General features: G+C 45.2%; 1 protein-coding gene across 2 annotated transcripts in view; it reads right to left on the reverse strand.

The window, feature by feature from the left end:
- Positions 1-4,537: 4,537 nt before the first annotated feature.
- ace2 (angiotensin I converting enzyme 2) overlaps positions 4,538-19,427 on the reverse strand; it is a 209,307-nt gene continuing 194,417 nt past the window's right edge. For both annotated transcript variants that reach the window (XM_059967697.1, XM_059967698.1), the window contains exons 17-18: positions 13,901-14,095; positions 4,538-5,673 (exon numbers count right to left, since the gene is read on the reverse strand). In XM_059967697.1, the coding sequence (XP_059823680.1) occupies positions 5,541-5,673; positions 13,901-14,095 (328 nt within the window). In that variant the 3' untranslated portion in view covers positions 4,538-5,540. The remainder of the gene's footprint in view (positions 5,674-13,900; positions 14,096-19,427) is intronic.

Consider the following 19,427-nt stretch of genomic DNA (forward strand, 5'->3'; position numbering starts at 1 on the left):
CATCCTGATATAGTATTGTATTGTTCAGGTAATCCAAGGCTGTATGGAGAGCCACTGAGATCATATTCACTGTGGAGCTATCATGGCAACAGACAAATTGCAATTGGTTCTTGTCTTTGCTGAGGCAGGAGTTGATCCTAGCCATAACTGACCTCTCAAAGCACTTTAACATTGTAGAAGTGAATGTTACTGGATGATGATCGTTAAGGCAACTCATGCTGCTCTTCTTGGACACTGGTATAATTGTTGCCCTTTTAAAGCAGGTGGGGACTTTGTAGCAGAGAGAGATTGAAAATGTCTTTGAACAACCCCACAAGTTTTCAGAGCCTTACCAGGTACTCCATCAGGATTGTCACCTTGTGTGGGTTCACCCTCCTGAAAGACAGCCTGATGTCAGCCTCGGTGACAAAGGTCCCAGGGTCACCGGGAGCTGCAGGGATCCTCATAGCTGTAGTTTTATTCTCCCTTTCAAATTGTGCATAAAAGGCATTGAGCTTGACTGGGTGTGAAGTATCGCTGCTCTTTATAAAGTTGGGAATTACTTTGTATGAAGTAGTGTCTGCAAACCCTGCCAGAGTTGATGTGCATCCGATGTCGCCTCCAACCTCGCTTGGAATTGTTTCTTTACTCTTGAAGTAGCCCTCCACAAATCATACCTTGTTTACTTGTACAAAGCTGGGTCCCCAGACTTGGATGCCACGGTCTTCCTTCTGCAGATTAGAAGGTTCTGGTTCATCCATGGCTTTTGATTCAGTTATGTACATCAAGTTTTTGAAGGCACACACTCATCCACACAGGTTTCAATGAAGTCAGTAACAGCTGTAGCATACTCATTCAGACTTGAAGATGAATCCCTGAATACAGTGCAGTCCATCGATTCAAAGCAGTCCTGTAGATGCTCCTCTGCCTCCCTTGTCTGCACCTTCTTGGCCCTCACTACTGGTGCTGCATTCTTCAGTCTCTGCCTATACTCAGGGAGTAGAAGTACAGCAAAGTGACCAGACTTTCCAAAGTGTGGGTGTGGGCTAACACGGTAAGTGCTCTTGATGGTGGTGTAACGATGGTCAAGTGTGTTGGTTCATAAAACACAGAAAACCTACAGCAGGCCCTCCAGTCCATGATGCTGTGCCCAACATGTACTTATTTTAGAAATTACCCAAGGTTACCCATAACCCTCTACTTCTCTAAGCTCCATGTACCTATCCAGGAGTCTCTTAAAAGACCTTAGTGTATCCGCCTCCATCACTGTCACCGGCAGCCCATTCCACGCACTTACCACCCTTTGCGTAAAAGAACTTGTCCCTGACATCTCCTCTGTACCTACTTCCAAACACCTTAAAACTGTGCCCTCTCGTGTTAGCCATTTCAGCTCTGGGAAGAAGCCTCTGACTATCCACACAATCTTCTCATCATCTTATACATCTCTATCAGGTTATCTCTTACTCCAAGGAGAAAAGGCAAAGTTCACTCAACCTATTCTCATAGGACATGCTCCGCAATCCAGGCAACATCCTTGTAAATCTCCTCTGCACCCTTTCTATAGATTTCACATCCTTCCTGTAGTGAGATGATCAGAACTGAACACAGTACTCCAAGTGGGGTCTGACCAGGGTCCTTTATAGCTGCAACATTACCTCTTGGCTCCTAAACTCAATTCCATGGTTGAAGAAGGCCAATGCACCTGTTACAAGAATCTCCCCTTGTAATAATGATCAGTGAAGTACAGAAAATCTGCATTTAACGACAAGTAACTTTTATTATTTCAATGAAAAGCACATGGATTCACAAGCTGTCTCCCTGTGCACCCTACTAGAATTCCCTGACAGTCCATGAACAGTCAATAAAGAGAAAAGGTATTTCCTGGGAAAGGAGTCTACAGTGGCCAGGCATTCCTCATGGTCCCAATCTCCACGTGTCCGTGGGGTCCTCCTTATCTGCGATGGTTGGTCTCTGGCTGCTGGGGAGTAACTGAGTCTGTGTATTTGGAACTCCTGAGTCTTATTCTGTTCCTCATCAATTGAGCCATTGGATCTCCATCCCATTGGCTCAAGGTCACCTGACCTACTGGGGTCACTTTCTTACTGGTCATCGTACAGGGCTAAAGCCAACATTGTTTCACAGCTCTGCCCAACCCAGCCTCGTGTACTTGTGCCTTTACACTATGACAGGACCAAACCAGTTAAATGGGGCAACCCAGACAGAGTCTAACAAGATCACTGTTTGCAGGTCTGGCATTTTACATAACAAGTAGCTACTCCTTGGAGACTGGTCTCAGCTTTATTGCAATGATTAGATTGTCTCAGAGCAAGAATCAGTTCAGATTCCAATCCCTTTACATAACAAATGGCTACATGTTTGAGAATGGTCTCAGGTTTAGCAGATCATTGCCTGAAGCTTCCTGTGTGTGGACAGATTAGATTATCAGATTAGATTAATTGATTAGATTATTTGATTAGATTATCCAAGATCAAGAAACTGTTCAGAGACCATAAAATGGGGGGAAACAAAGACAACTGGCTTGTCTGCTCCCCCTGTTCTTGATCAGACTGATGTTTCTTCTGGCCAACACACTGTACACCTTCTTAACAACACAGTCAACCTGCGCAGCAGCTTTGAGTGTCCTATGGACATCGACCCCATGATCCCTCTGATCCTCCACACTGTCAAGAGTCTTACCATTAATACTATATTCTGTCATCATATTTGACCTACCAAAATGAACCACTTCACACTTACCTGGGTTGAACTCCATCTGCCATTTCTCAGCCCAATTTTGCATCCTATCAATGTCCCACCATAACAGCCCTCCACACTATCCACAACACCTCCAACCTTTGTGTCATCATCAAATTTACTAACCTATCCCTCCACTTCCTCATTCAGGTCATTTATAAAAATCACAAAGAGAAGGGGTGCAAAAACAGATCCCTGAGGTACACCACTGGTCATTGATTACCATGCTGAATATGACCCATCTACAACCACTCTTTGCCTTCTGTGGGCAAGCCAGTTCTGGATCCACAAAGCAATGTCCCCTTGGATCCCATGCCTCCTTACTTTCTCAATAAGGCTTTTATGGGGTCAAATGCCTTGCTGAAATCCATATACACTATATCTACTGCTCTACCTTCATTGGTGGGAAGGATATAAAAGAAGACAGATTTTTCCTTAGCAGTTTGATCGAAGCATGACTGTGCAAGTGTGTGGACATCAGCGAGTTAGGCTGGTGGGAACGATTTTTAAAAAGACAGCTTTGTAGAGCATGCATCCAAGGGAGCAGGCGATGGAGCTGAGGGAGGCAGAGTAGGAGGGCTTTGGTTCAGTGGGGCTTCTGCGATAGCGGATTAAGGCGAGGTAAACTACTTGTGAGGAATAGAAACAGGAAGTATGTCTGTGAGGCTGATGTTCTGTGCTGGGTGTTGGATATGGGATGTTTGGGAGATTCTCAACATCCTGACAGCCACAGATGCACCAGGTGAGTTGAGCTGCAGCTCCTCAGGGACTGAGTTACAGAACTGGAGCTGCGGCTTGATGACCTTCGTCTGGTCAGGGACAGTGAGGAGGTGATCAAGAGGAGCTATAGGCAAGTAGTCACATCGTGGCCTTGGGAGACAGATAAGTGAGTAACAGTCAGGAGAGGGGTGAGCAAGAGTCAAATATTAAGGTCTCTGGTACTACAAATTCAGTCAGAGATCAAAACATCCATAGAAATCCAAAAACCAGAATCGGGAAACAGGGAGAGTCGATATTCAGATGAACAGAGTACAGACATGAAAATTCACTGGCACAATCTGGCAACAAACAGGTGAAAACACAGGACTGAAATACACTGAACAATAAACAGAGAGGCAGATGATAATTGGAGCACAATGAGACAGAAGTGGCAGCATAACAGGTAATTATGTGAAACAGGTAAGAGGCAGGGTACTCAGTAATACAGGGGCCGGAGTAGAGCAGGAGCGGGGATAGGAGCACATGGGGTATGAAAACAAACAAGAGCACATGGCAGTACAAAACCACAGACTGATGGCTAGGGGGAAAGCACACAAAAAGACAAAGTTCAACTGGAGGTACCAACAGTGTCACTCTGTTGTGTGATTTTTCATTGATTCTACTGTGTTTCTTAGTACTTACTGTGAATACCCCCAAGAAACTGAATTTCAGGATAGTATAGCATGACGTGTATGTATTTTGAACTTTTGGAGAGGTTCAATGAAGAGCCCCACAAGAGTGGAATAAAAGCCATGGTATGTATGACGTGAGGTAGGAGAAGAGAGAGTGACTGAGGTCGGAAGAGTCCTTGATTATATTGGCTGTTTTCCCAAGACAGTGGGATGTGTAGACAGACTCAATGGAGGAGAGGCTGGTTTTCATGATAAACCAATCTGTGTTCACTTCCTTGCAATTTTTTGTGATCTTGGGCAGAGCAGTTGTGGTACAGAGCTGTGATACACAGCTTTCTATGGTGTATCTGTAAAAATTAGCAAAGGTCATATTTACCCATAAAACTGTAAATATTCACATGGGAAAACCAAAGAAAGGGGCTCTGATATATCTTTATTTATTTGAAACTTTCATTCAGTGGTTACAGTGAAACTTGTCTAAAAGAGCAGAGCTGAGCACCAGTAGTAGTCTGTGGTGGGAAAACGTGCTTTTAAATCTTGCTTGGCCAATCACCTTAGGATCTCATTTAATGTCTTTATGTTACTTTACTAACCTCAACAGCACAAAAATGGAGCAGAGAGTCAAATGAAAGGGTTCACAGAAGATGTCAGCATGTTATTAACAGTATGAATCTTCTCCAGTTTGTTATATCAAGGTGTTCTTATTGAATGATTGAGATTCTTGGAAGATTGTGGGAGAAGAGTGTGTTGCCAGTGTGCAAGAGACAAGTAGATCTCACACTAAATCCCTTCAAATGCTGTTGTTTTTGGTCCCATCTACTCTTAGGGTTAATAAAATATCACTAGAATCTGCAGCTCACAATATTAGATGGTATTTTAAATTCTATGGCCAGGCAAGAATTAAGACCAGTGAAGCCTGACTGATAAGGATCCTTCCACTGCTACAATTCAGAGTTGATCCTTCTCCCTTCTTTCAGGATGAAAATGACACTATGGAGTAGGATTATTTTCTTTTTTGAGGGTGGGTGTCTCAGTGTCACTGGCAAGGTCAGCATTTATTATCCATCTCTATTCCTATGAGAAGGCAGTGGTGAGGTGCCTTCTTGAACCCCTGCTGTCCTCATGGTGAAGGTGCTCCTATAGTACTGTTGTAGAAGATGTAGACCAAAGAGGCCATATGATTGTAATTTTTTTATTTCTAGATTTCTCAGGGAAATGTCTGTGGGATAAATTTCAGCAGCTTGCAATATCTAAACTGATAATTGTGCACTAATGCTGTTGCTGGAAATAGAAGGACAGCTTGCAATAATCACATCTGTTCAAGAGCTTCAGTATAATTGGAATGGGTTCAAAGGCTAATCAATGGGCATTCACCTTGTCCTGGGAATGAGAGAAAATTATAAGGATGTGGATCTTTTACATCTCTGTATTCACTGGCTCATCAGGATGGAAAGCTTCATTTTTTATTCCTCCTGCCATCTTGATGTCCTCATCTTTGCTTTTGTGAAGTTCACCACCATCTTCTTCAGTGTTTTGTGCTTTTGCTTTCCTGGAATTAAGAAACAAAGAGTAACATTACTCAGAACAAACATCCAATTATATTCAATGCCAGTTTGCCTTTGAATTTGAAATGAGAACATCAACCAACAGATTAGATCCATAATCCAGTATTCAAGAAATAACACTTCAAAGTTCCAACCTCAATAGACAATAATTGGCTGATTGCATCTGTGACATGGGTGTGGTGTGGACTGTGAATATTAATGAGGCAGATTTGGGCTGTTCATTTAGTGCAGAGCTGTGAATGCTATTAAACATTGTGGAACCCCTACTGCTTACCTTGTGCTGGAAAAGACTGTTCTGATAAAACACAAGTCTCCTTAAGTGAATTGAATGTAATGCATTTGAAGAATTAAGAAAAACTGTATTACAAAAGCTGAATCATTTATTTATATTTAATTAGAAATGTAACATGCTAATAGGCCTTTTTGAGACAACAAAACTGCACAGCCCAATTACATGCAACCAATTAACCAATACATCTTTGGAATGTGGGAGAAACTCACTATGTCAGGGGTAGAACATATAAACTCTTCAAAGACAGTGGTGGATTGAACTTGGGTCTCTGGCGTCTAATAGCCTCAAGCTAACCACTACGCTATTGAGTCAACCCCCCTCCCCAAGTAAAAAGTGATTTTGATGGCGAAACTAGCCCTACAGTAATCAGACAACACCCTGTCTTAAGTTCCCAGGCTGCCAATTTAATTGTGCGTAACCAGTAGAAACAAACTCTTCTATTGACATTGTGCAGTGATATTCTACTGAATTATGTAACATACCACCTTTTGCACTTTCAGCTGGCAGTACAAAATAAACATTTACATAGCTATTAAAATGACCTTTTTAAAAAAATCCTGCAGGAAAAATTTAGCTCCCATTGGCCCAATAGTTTTTAAAGCACGTATTTTTATAAGGCCCGTTTTCTTAGGAACACAATAGTGGCATTATAGAGGAACTACCCGTACATTTTGCTGTCTTTTATGTTCCTCATGTCATCACTGATCTTCATGGGCTATGGTAATTTTTATTACCCCATTCATTCCTAGAGTTCCCAAAGAGTCTGCTATTCTCCATAGTCCTTATTTACTGTGGCTTATTGTTCTAATAATCATTTTTGTTCCCATCCTCCTGACTTCTCATTCTCCACAGTTCTTAGTGCTGAGCCTGCAATATTCTTCTTACCAAGGGTTAATTATACTATTGACATCATACCTGCTGACAAGTGTGGCTTAGATCTGGTTTGCTGAACTAACTTCAACCTGCAGGCCATCTTTCTCACAGCTCTTCACATCTCACTTCAGACAGCATCTTCACCACTGAATTCTAGGCTTCTGTCTTCCAGTCAGTCACTAACCTTATTTCCTCTGGGAACTTACTGCAATTCCATTTTTTTCTCTATATTTATTTATCATTGTATTGCTGCCATAAATTGGTGTCAAACATCCTGTCATCTACCTGCTGAACAGAGCCTACTCCCATTTGGATAAGCAGGGCAGCACTGTAAGGGTCGTGATTTTTGATTTCTCATGTGCCTTCAATTCCATACAGCCCTCATTGCTGGGGGAAAAGCTCCGTTCAGTGCAGGTTGGCACTTCCATTGTATCCTGGATAATGGACTACATTTCTGAGCTGTGTGTCAGACGTGACTATAAGCAGCACTGGGGCCCCACGGGGGGCTGTATTGGCTCCCTTCCTGTTTACCCTGTATATTGGACTTTAGATACAAAGCTGAGTCATGTCATCTTCAGAAATTCTCTGATGACTCAGCAATAGTTAGGTGTATAAAGGGAGGACGGGAGGATGAATACAGGGCCCTAGTGAAGGACTTGTAAGCTGAATCACCTGCAGATCAACATCAGTAAGACAAAGGAGATGGTGATGGACTTTAGGAAGACTAAGCCTGCACTGTCCCTGTTACTGTTGAAGGTGAGGATCTACAAGTACCAGGGGTGCACCTGGATGACAGACAAGTGGAGCACCAAGACAGAAGCTGTGTACAAGAAAGGTCAGAGTCTCCTCTACTTCCTGAGGAGACTGAGGTCTTTTGGAGTATGCAGGCCCCTCCTTCACATGTTCTACCAGTCTGTTGTCACCAGTACAATCTGCTATGTTGTGGTGTGCTGGGGTAATGGCATCAACATGGGTGATGTCAACAGGCTCAATAAACTGATTAGAAAGGCGGGTTCTATGATAGGAGTCAAACTGGACTCACTGGAGGCTGTGATAGAACAAAGGACCCTACGGAAAATCCTGGCAATTCTGAACAATGTTTCTCACCCTCTGCATGCCACCTTGGCTGAACAGAGGAGCACTTTTAGTAACGGACTATGACAACTGCACTTCTCTAAAGACCGCAATACATGCACTATATTATAGTGCAATAGGGCTCTATAATGAGTCAACCTATAGCCAGGGAATGATGACCCCCATCCTGTTGGACTGTTTGAGGTAACTTACTTTTTATCTTTTCTTATTTCTCTTCTAATGTCCGAATCTGTGCACTTGTAATGCTACTGTGACGCTTTAATTTCCTTTGGGATCAATAAAGTATCTATATATCTACCTAAAGTTAACAAATTTCATGACACATGCCATTGATATTAAACCTGATTCTGATTCTGATTCTGAACATTACCTCCACAGCCATAACAGCATTACATCCAGTCAGGCACAGCTCCACACACTCCCCAAGATCTACAAATGGGTAGGTCCTGTATTCAGCCTATTCTTGCCGACAGAACATATTTCTTCTAACCTTGTTTATTCCCTTTCCCCTTCTCCAATGTCATCCCAGTTATATCTATAGCATCTCTGATGCCTCTGCCATTTTCTTGGTCCTAACTGATGCCCAATCCCTCTACATTGCTTATCACAAAACCCCAACCAGTTTTCACCCACTACCACCCTCCCCTGCCTGACAAAGGAGGCTCTCCGCCACCTTCTCAGGGCAATCAGAGATGGACAATTACAGCAAGAGATGGACTGTTATAGCAACGTTGTGAATCTGAAAAGTGAATGTACAGTATAAAGACCAAAAAAAAAACATGCAATTTCTCCTCATCAAGAATGTCTATGTTGGAATTTGGCTGAGCCTGTCTTGACCCGTCTCTCTGAGGAACACTAGATTTCAACCCACCTCCATAACTATTTTTCCAGAACACTTTGCTACAGCTTTGGTCACCTCCATAACTATTTTTCCAGAACACTTTGCTACAGCTTTGGTCACTTTGTTATAGGAATGACAACAGTGAAGTGGGAAGAGTGCAAAAAAGAGTTTTGAGGATGCAGCTATGACTGGAGGGCCTGAATTATAGGGAGAGGTTGGGCAGGATAGGACCATTTTCTTTGGAGTTTAGAAAATTCAGGAATGACATTATAAAGGTGAAAGCGGGGAGAGAGATAGGGTATATTCACACAGTCTTTTTCTTTGGGAAAGAGGGAGTTAAAACAAGAGGGCATGGGTTCAAGATAAGAGATCTTGAAGGCTAGATTCTTCATTCAGAGGCTGATGTGTATATGGAGTGAACTTCCAGAAGTGATTGATACAGGCATAGTAATAATATTCAAAAGAAATGCTGTATAACTCATTGATTGTATGAGGGTCATGGACTGTATGACCCTATGAGTATGACTATACGACTGTATGAATCTACAACAGTATGACTCCAGGAATGCATGACTCTGTGATTGTATAACTCTGAGACTGTATAACTCTTCGACAGTATAACTCGGTGACAGTATACCTCTGTGACTGTATAACTGACAGTATAACCTGAGACTGTATAACTCTATGACTGTATGACTCAGTGACTGTATGACACAAAGACTTCATATCTCTGTGAGCTCTATGACAATATAACAGTATGAATGTATTAAATGATGCTGTTTAACTCTACGCATGTATGAATCTATGACCGTATGACTCAGTGACTGTGTAACTAGACTGCATAACTATGAGCTCTATGACTGTATAACACAATGAACGTATAAAAATATGCTGCATAACTCTATGGTGTGTAACTCTATAACTGTATAACTGTAAGGCTATAACCCTATGATATGTACAACTCTGTGTCTGTACAACTCTGACTGTATAACTCTATGGTGTATGACTCTATGATTGTATAACTGATGACTGACTGTGTAATCCTAAAACCGTATAACTCTATAAATCTATGTGTGTATAACACTGTGAATTGTATAAAACTGTCCCGTACAACTCTATTCTGAATAACTATATGAGTGCATGACTTTAAGGCTGTAGGACACTACAGATATATGTCTCTGTGACTGCTTAACTGTACGGTGTATGACCCTATGTATATCTCTACAACTGTATACCTCTCCAAGTGCATATCTCTCCCACTGCGTATCTCTCCGAGCGTATATCTCTCCAAGGTATATCTCTCCGACTGTATATCTCTCTATTCGATTGTATATCTCTCTGAATGTATATGAGTGTATCTCCCTCTGAGTGTATACCTCTCTGACTGTATAACTCTAATGCTGTGTAACTCTGTGATCTGTAGGACTGTCTTCTCTATGCTGTATAACCCTGCGACTGTATGACCATATTGGTGCGGTTTGCTCCTCTCCTAAAGAGCTTAAGTTTTTCTGAATCATTTGCTGCCCATTTCCACCCTGTTCTAATGTTCACATAACCTTCTTAGACTCTTCCCCTCTGAGAGCCTCTATCTCCATCTTAGGGGACAAGTTAGAGACCAATATCTATCACACTTCTACCAATTCACACAGATATCCTGACAAACTTTCTGCACACTGTGCCTCCTGGAAGGACTTCATTTCAATCTCCCAGTGTCCTCAGATCTACTGAATCCTCTGGGAGTAAAAATTTTAGCTGTGTATTCATCTTCTAATCTCATCTTTTCCACCCCACGCCTTGTTTCCCCACACAAACAAGTGATGGGGTTCATCTTACCCTCCCATTCCACCCTCGACAACTATGCTGCTTTCAACATTATTCCAGCAAAAGGCACATCTTCTCCATTTTGAGTGACTCTCTGGTCCACTTTTTCATCTCCACGAATACTCACTCTCACTCCTACAGCAATTTCCCATGCTAGGGAAGGAGGTGTCTTTTTGTCTCTTTCCTTCCTACCTTTCAGGTGAATTGGACTTTTTCTAATTCAGAGTCCTACATTTGGTGCTCACAATGTGGTTTCCTCTGCTGTGGAGAAACTGAATGCAGACTAAGGAAGAGCATCCGATTTTCAGTTTGGGCAGATTATTGATCATGGGATTCAATACCAAATGCACCCTTAATGGTAACAAGCCAAACAAAAGAAAATCTGCAGATGCTATAAATCCTACACACACGCAAACTGCAAGAGGAACTCAGCAGGCCAAGCAGCATCTATGGAAAAGAGTACAGTTGACATTTTGGGCTGAAACCCTTCAACAGGACTTGAGAAAAAAAGATGAGGACTCACATTTAAAAGGTGGGTGGAGGGGAGAGAGAAACCAAGTGATGGGTGAAACCAGGATGGGGAGGGGTGAAGTAAAGAGCTGGGAAGTTGATTGTGAAAGAGATACAGGGCTGGAGAAGGAAGGAGTCTCAAGGAAGAGGTCAGAAGGCCGTGGAAGAAAGAAAAGGTGAGGAGCTCCAGAGGGAGGCAATGGTCAGGCAAGGAGATAAAATGAGAGAGGGAAAAGAGGATGGGGAATGGTGAAGGCGAGGGGGCCACTCTCCCAGTGGCAGGGTACAGTTATCACAGTTTTAGCATTATGTTTTCTTTTGGTTGTGTTCTGTTCTCTGTCGTTGCTTTCTATGCCTTCCCCTGGACAGACCAGATACAACAAATAAACCTTCACTGTCCTCTCTTGGCTGCCACCACTGATTGCTGACTCCTTTCACATCATTGTTCTCTCCAGCCTCTCTCCCTTCTCCATCATTTTAATTTCTAACTATAATTTTCATTTCTGATTTTGATTAGATGTCATGGGGTCAGAATTATGCTGACAGATGGCAGATGGAGTTTAATTGTGAGGTGCTACATTTTGGTAGGACTAATCAAAATAGGACATACATGGTAAATGGTAGGGCATTGAGGAAGGCAGTAGAACAGAGTGATCTAGGAATAATGGTGCATAGTTCCCTGAAGGTGGAATCTCATGTGGATAGGGTGGTGAAGAAAGCTTTTGGTATGTTGGCCTTTATAAATCAGAGCATCGAGTATAGGAGTTGGGATGCAATGTTAAAATTGTACGAGGCATTGGTAAGGCCGAATTTGGAGTATTGTGTATAGTTCTGGTCACCGAATTATAGGAAAGATGTCAACAAAATAGAGAGAGTACAGAGAAGATTTACTAGGATGTTACCTGGGTTTCAGCACCTAAGTTACAGAGAAAGGTTGAACAAGTTAGGTCTTTATTCTTTGGAGTGTAGAAGGTTGAGGGGGGACTTGATAGAGGTATTTAAAATTATGAGGGGGATAGATAGAGTTGACGTGGATAGTCTTTTTCCATTGAGAGTAGGGGAAACAGAGAAACATAGAAAATAGGTGAAGGAGTAGGCCATTCGGCCCTTCGAGCCTGCATCGCCATCCAGTATGATCATGGCTGATCATCCAACTCAGAACCCTGTACCTGCTTTCTCTCCATACCCCCTCATCCCTTTAGCCACAAGGGCCATATCTAACTTCTTCTTAAATATAGCCAATGAACCGGCCTCAACTGTTTCCTGCGGCAGAGAATTCCACAGATTCACCACTCTCTGTGTGAAGAAGTTTTTCCTCATCTCAGTCCTAAAAGGCTTCCCCTTTATCCTTAAACTGTGACCCCTCGTTCTGGACTTCCCCAACATCGGAACCAATTTTCCTGTCCAATCCGTTTAGAATTTTATACGTTTCAATAAGATCGCCCCTCAATCTTCTAAATTCCAGTGAGTATAAGCCTAGTTGATCCAATCTTTCTTCATATGAAAGTCCTGCCATCCCAGGAATCAATCTGGTGAACCTTCTCTGTACTCCTTCTATGGCAAGAATGTCTTTCCTCAGATTAGGGGACCAAATCTGCACACAATATTCTAGGTGCGGTCTCACCAAGGCCCTGTACAACTGCAGTAGAACCTCCCTGCTCCTGTACTCAAATCCTTTTGCTATAAATGCCAACATACCATTTGCCTTTTTCACCGCCTGCTGTACTTGTATGCCCACCTTCAATGACTGGTGTACAATGACACCCAGGTCTCGTTGCACCTCCCCTTTTCCTAATCGGCCACCGTTCAGATAATAATCTGTTTTCCTGTTCTTGCAGCCAAAGTGGATAACCTCACATTTGTCCACATTAAACTGCATCTGCCATGAACTTGCCCACTCACCTAACCTATCCAAGTCACCCTGCATCTTCTTAGCATCCTCCTCATAGCTAACACCACTGCCCAGCTTCATGTCATCCGCAAACTTGGAGATGCTGCATTTAATTCCCTCATCTAAATCATTAATATATATTGTAAACAACTGGGGTCCCAGCACTGAGCCTTGCGGTACCCCACTAGTCACTGCCTGCCATTCTAAAAAGGTCCCATTTACTCCCACTCTTTGCTTCCTGTCTGCCAACCAATTCTCTATCCACATCAATACCATAGCCCCAATACCGTGTGCTTTAAGTTTGCACACTAAACTCCTGTGTGGGACCTTGTCAAAAGCCTTTTGAAAATCTAAATATACCACATCCACTGGCTCTCCCCTATCCACTCTACTAGTTACATCTTCAAAAAATTCTATTTCAGGTATTTTGCATGAGGATTATAATAAACTATCACTCTTTACTCTTCCTTTTCCCATAGCCATTACTGTTCCAAAGCCCTTGCTTCCCCCATGTTCCTTGCTATTTCCCATGTCATTACTGTTTCTATCTATCCACATTTTTTTCATAGACTGTACTGTCTCCAATTTCTGTAATCTGTACAATTTTGCAGTATTATTGTTGCAGAAGATTCCTTTGCTGATATGCCCTTATTTATTTATCTGCTGCTCTATAGCTATTTTTCTACAGTACTTTCATGTTTTCCTTCTGACATCTACCATTTTACATTAGAAATAAGAGCTATTTTTACATATTTATATAGGAATTCCTCTTTTCTTTACTGTATATTAGATTCTAAGTATTTTCTCTTGTTAATGGAATTTAGTTATTTTTAGACAATTTTCTCTCTCATAGTTAATTCCAAAGATACCCATTTCCAGGGTACTCACAGTTTCTTAGCTCTGTATCCACTGACGATCAAGATGATTAGTCCGATGCATACCAAGCTGATGATAACTCCGAACACAATCAGCCAGACAGTGACAGAAGCCTCACTCACTGGAGCAAAAGTGGGTGGAACACCAACAAACTCAAGTGTGTCATCGTTTAGTAGGAATGCATTGTTGAATCGATTCCTGTTCATCCTGTGACAGAAAGTAATTTGTGTTCAGTCTCAGAAATCCTGCAATACATTTATAAATTAAACTAATGACCTGCTCAAGGGAAGTTTCTCTGGTGTGTGTATCTGCCATAGAAAAGGCAATAATTGATATCCATTTGACATCTTAGGTCACAAAGACAGTATGGGTAGTTTGGCAGCGAGTGTGCAGTCCTGCCATGCAAAAGGAATCGGAATTGCTTCATTACTGACATATGTAAAAAGTCAAAGCTTAAAGCTTTTGTTTGTGTGCCATCCAGACCGATCATTCTGCACATAAATACATTGAAGTGGCAGAAAGGGAAAGCAGAATGCAGCATTTAGTGTTACTGTTACTGTGCAAATAAATAAAAGGCAAGGATCACAAAAGTGTTCATTTTTATCATATGTATGAGAGATCTATTCAAAAGTCTGGTAAAAGCAGGATAAAATCGGTCCTTGATCCTGTTGCTGCATGTTCTCAGCTCTGATAGGACGGACAAAAGAGAATGTCCAGGTGGGTGGGGTCAATGGTTATGCTGGCTGCTCTTCTGAGGGAGATGGAAGTGAGAATCAGAATCAGGTTTATTATCACTGATATATGTTGTGAAATTTACTGTTTTGTGGCGGCAGTTCCGAACAAGACATAAAAAAGACTGTAACAGACAACAATAATAAATATTTGAAAAGCTTGGTAATGCAGTTCTGTTTGCAGGTTTATGGATCACTCAGTAGTCTGACAGAAGAACCTCATCCTGAAAGCTGACTTTAAGGAAGAACTAAAACACCAAGTGTGAGCCCACAGGCTCCTCCCAGTGAGGGGAGGCCGGCCAAAAAACCATTTCATTTTAGATGTATGTTTAAAATTAGAAATATTGTTAGGTCAAACATTTCACCAAAATGAGTCTGGTTGTGACACTGGATGCCATTTTAACTTGATTCATTGTCTGCCTCTGTCCTATGAGTCACATCATCAATGAAAAATCAGGCAATAGGCAAGGCTACTGAATAGGACACAGGGAGTCAGGCAATAGTCGAGGTTGCTGAGCAGGACAAAGGGAGTCAGGGAATAGACGAGGTTGCTGAGCAGGACAGAGCGAGTCAGGCAATAGTCGAGGATGCTGAGCAGGACAGAGGGAGTCAGGCAATAGTCGAGGTTGCTGAGCAAGACAGAGGGAGTCAGGCAATAGTCGAGGTTGCTGAGCAGGACAGAGGGAGTCAGGCAATAGTCGAGGTTGCTGAGCAAGACAGAGCGAGTCAGGCAATAGTCGAGGTTGCTGAGCAGGACAGAAGGAGTCAGGGAATAGGCGAGGTTGCTGATCAGGACTGAAGGAGTCAGGCAATAGTCGAGGTTGCTGAGCAGGACAGAAGGAGTCAGGAAATAGGCGAGGTTGCAGAGCAGGACAGAGGGAGTCAGGCAATAGGCGAGGTTGCTGAGCAGGACAGAGGGAGTCAGGCAATAGGCGAGGTTGCTGAGCAGGACAGAAAGAGTCAGGAAATAGGCGAGGTTGCTGAGCAGGACAGAAAGAGTCAGGAAATAGGCGAGGTTGCTGAGCAGGACAGAAAGAGTCAGGCAACAGGCGAGGTTGATGAGCAGGACAGGGGGAGTCAGACAATAGTCGAGGTTGCTGAGCAGGACAGAGCGAGTCAGGCAATAGGCGAGGTTGCTGAGCAGGGCAGAGGGAATCAGGCAATAGGCGAGGTTGCTGAGCAGGACAGAGGGAATCAGGCAACAGGCGAGGTTGCTGAGCAGGACAGGGGGAGTCAGACAACAGGCGAGGTTGATGAGCAGGGCAGATGGAGTCAGGCAATAGTCGAGGTTGCTGAGCAGGACAGGGGGAGTCAGGCAACAGGCGAGGTTGCTGTGCAGGACAGGGGGAGTCAGGCAATAGTCGAGGTTGCTGAGCAGGACAAAGGGAGTCAGGGAATAGACGAGGTTGCTGAGCAGGACAGAGCGAGTCAGGCAATAGTCGAGGATGCTGAGCAGGACAGAGGGAGTCAGGCAATAGTCGAGGTTGCTGAGCAAGACAGAGGGAGTCAGGCAATAGTCGAGGTTGCTGAGCAGGACAGAGGGAGTCAGGCAATAGTCGAGGTTGCTGAGCAAGACAGAGCGAGTCAGGCAATAGTCGAGGTTGCTGAGCAGGACAGAAGGAGTCAGGGAATAGGCGAGGTTGCTGATCAGGACTGAAGGAGTCAGGCAATAGTCGAGGTTGCTGAGCAGGACAGAAGGAGTCAGGAAATAGGCGAGGTTGCAGAGCAGGACAGAGGGAGTCAGGCAATAGGCGAGGTTGCTGAGCAGGACAGAGGGAGTCAGGCAATAGGCGAGGTTGCTGAGCAGGACAGAAAGAGTCAGGAAATAGGCGAGGTTGCTGAGCAGGACAGAAAGAGTCAGGAAATAGGCGAGGTTGCTGAGCAGGACAGAAAGAGTCAGGCAACAGGCGAGGTTGATGAGCAGGACAGGGGGAGTCAGACAATAGTCGAGGTTGCTGAGCAGGACAGAGCGAGTCAGGCAATAGGCGAGGTTGCTGAGCAGGGCAGAGGGAATCAGGCAATAGGCGAGGTTGCTGAGCAGGACAGAGGGAATCAGGCAACAGGCGAGGTTGCTGAGCAGGACAGGGGGAGTCAGACAACAGGCGAGGTTGATGAGCAGGGCAGATGGAGTCAGGCAATAGTCGAGGTTGCTGAGCAGGACAGGGGGAGTCAGGCAACAGGCGAGGTTGCTGTGCAGGACAGGGGGAGTCAGGCAATAGTCGAGGTTGCTGAGCAGGACAGAGCGAGTCAGGCAATAGGCGAGGTTGCTGAGCAGGGCAGAGGGAATCAGGCAATAGGCGAGGTTGCTGAGCAGGACAGAGGGAATCAGGCAATTGGCGAGGTTACTGAGCAGGACAGAGTGAGTCAGGCAATATGCGAGGTTGCTGAGAAGGTGTGAGGGAGTCAGGCAATAGGAGAGATTGCTGATCTGGACAGCAGGAGGCAGGAAATAGGCGAGGTTCCTCAGCATGACAGAGGTAGTCAGGCAATAGGCGAAGTTGCTGATTAGGACAAAGGGAGTCAGGGAATAGACGAGGTTGCTGAGCAGGGCAGAGGGAATCAGGCAATAGGCGAGGCTGCTGAGCAGGACAGAAGGAGTCAGGCAATAGGCGAGGTTGCTGAGCAGGACAGAGGGAGTCAGGCAATAGGCGAGGTTGCTGAGCAGGATAGAGGGAGTCAGGCAATATGCGAGGTTGCTGAGCAGGATAGAGGGAGTCAGGGAATAGGCGAGGTTGCTGAGCAGGACAGAGGGAGTCAGGCAATAGGCGAGGTTGCTGAGCTACAGAGGGAGTCTGGCAATAGGCGAGGTTGCTGAGCAGGACAGAGGGAGTCTGGGAATAGGCGAGGTTGCTGAGCAGGACAGAGGGAGTCTGGGAATAGGCGAGGTTGCTGAGCAGGACAGAGAGAATCAGGCAGTTGGCGAGGATGCTGAGCAGGACAGAAGGAGTCAGGGAACAGGCGAGGTTGCTGAGCAGGACAGAGTCAGGCAATAGGCGAGGTTACTGAGCAGGACAGAGGGAGTCAGGCAATAGGCGAGGTTGCTGAGCAGGACAGAAGGAGTCTGGGAATAGACGAGGTTGCTGAGCAGTACAGAGCGAGTCAGGCAAAAGTCGAGGTTGCTGAGCAGGACAGAGCGAGTCAGGCAAAAGTCGAGGTTGCTGAGCAGGACAGAGGGAGTCAGGCAATAGTCGAGGTTGCTGGGCAGGACAGAGAGAGTCAGGCAATAGGCGAGGTTGCGGAGTAGGACAGAGGGAGTCTGGGAATAGGCGAGGATGCTGATCAGGACAGAGGGATTCAGGGAATAGGCGAGTTTGCTGAGCAGGACAGAGGGAGTCTGGGAATAGGTGAGGATGCTGATCAGGACAGAGGGAGTCTGGGAATAGGCGAGGTTGCTGAGCAGGACAGAGGGAGTCAGGCAATAGGCGAGGTTGCTGAGTAGGACAGAGGGAGTCTGGGAATAGGCGAGGATACTGATCAGGACAGAGGGATTCAGGGAATAGGCGAGTTTGCTGAGCAGGACAGAGGGAGTCTGGGAATAGGTGAGGATGCTGATCAGGACAGAGGGATTCAGGGAATAGGCGAGTTTGCTGAGCAGGACAGAGGGATTCATGGAATAGGCGAGGTTGCTGAGCAGGACAGAGCGAGTCAGGCAATAGTCGAGGTTGCTGAGCAGGACAGAGGGAGTCAGGCAATAGTCGAGGTTGCTGAGCAGGACAGATGGAGTCAGGGAATAGGCGAGGTTGCTGAGCAGGTGTGAGGGAGTCAGGGAATCGGCGAGATTGCTGATCTGGAAAGAGGGAGTCAAGGAATTGGTGAGGTTGCTGAGCAGGACAGAAGGAGTCAGGGAATACGCGAGGTTGCTGAGCAGGACAGAAGGAGTCAGGGAATTGGCGAGGTTGCTGAGCAGGACAGAGGGAGTCAGGCAATAGGCGAGGTTGCTGAGCGGGTCTGAGGGAGTCAGGCAATATGCGAGGTTGCTGAGCAGGACAGATGGAGTCAGGGAATTGCCGAGGTTGCTGAGCGGGTCTGAGGGAGTCAGGCAATATGCGAGGTTGCTGAGCAGGACAGAGGGCGTCAGGGAATAGGCGAGGATGCTGAGCCAGACAGAGGGAGTCAGGCAATTGGCGAGGTTGCTGAGCAGGACAGAGGGAGTCAGGGAATAGGTGAGGTTGCTGAGTAGGACAGAGGGAGTCAGGCAATAGGCGAGGTTGCTGAGCAGGACAGAGGGAGTCAGGGAATAGGCGAGGTTGCTGAGCAGGACAGAAGGAGTCTGGGAATAGGCGAGTTTGCTGAGCAGGACAGAGGGAGTCAGGCAATAGGCGAGGTTGCTGAGCAGGACAGAGCGAGTCAGGCAATAGTCGAGGTTGCTGAGCAGGATAGAAGGAGTCAGGGAACAGGCGAGGTTGCTGAGCAGGACAGAAGGAGTCAGGGAACAGGCGATGTTGCTGAGCAGGACAGAAGGAGTCAGGGAATAGGCGAGGATGCTGAGCAGGACAGAAGGAGTCAGGGAACAGGCGAGGATGCTGAGCAGGACAGAAGGAGTCAGGGAACTGGCGAGGTTGCTGAGCAGGACAGAAGAAGTCAGGGAACAGGAGAGTTGCTGAACAGGACAGAAGGAGTCAGGGAACAGGCGAGGATGCTGAGCAGGACAGAAGGAGTCAGAGAACAGGCGAGGATGCTGAGCAGGACAGAAGGAGACAGGGAACAGGCGAGGTTGCTGAGCAGGACAGAAGGAGACAGGGAACAGGCGAGGTTGCTGAGCGGGTCTGATGGAGTCAGGCAATATGCGAGGTTGCTGAGCAGGACAG

Source organism: Hypanus sabinus, chromosome 4 (assembly GCF_030144855.1).
Source record: "Hypanus sabinus isolate sHypSab1 chromosome 4, sHypSab1.hap1, whole genome shotgun sequence".
NCBI lineage: Eukaryota > Metazoa > Chordata > Chondrichthyes > Myliobatiformes > Dasyatidae > Hypanus > Hypanus sabinus.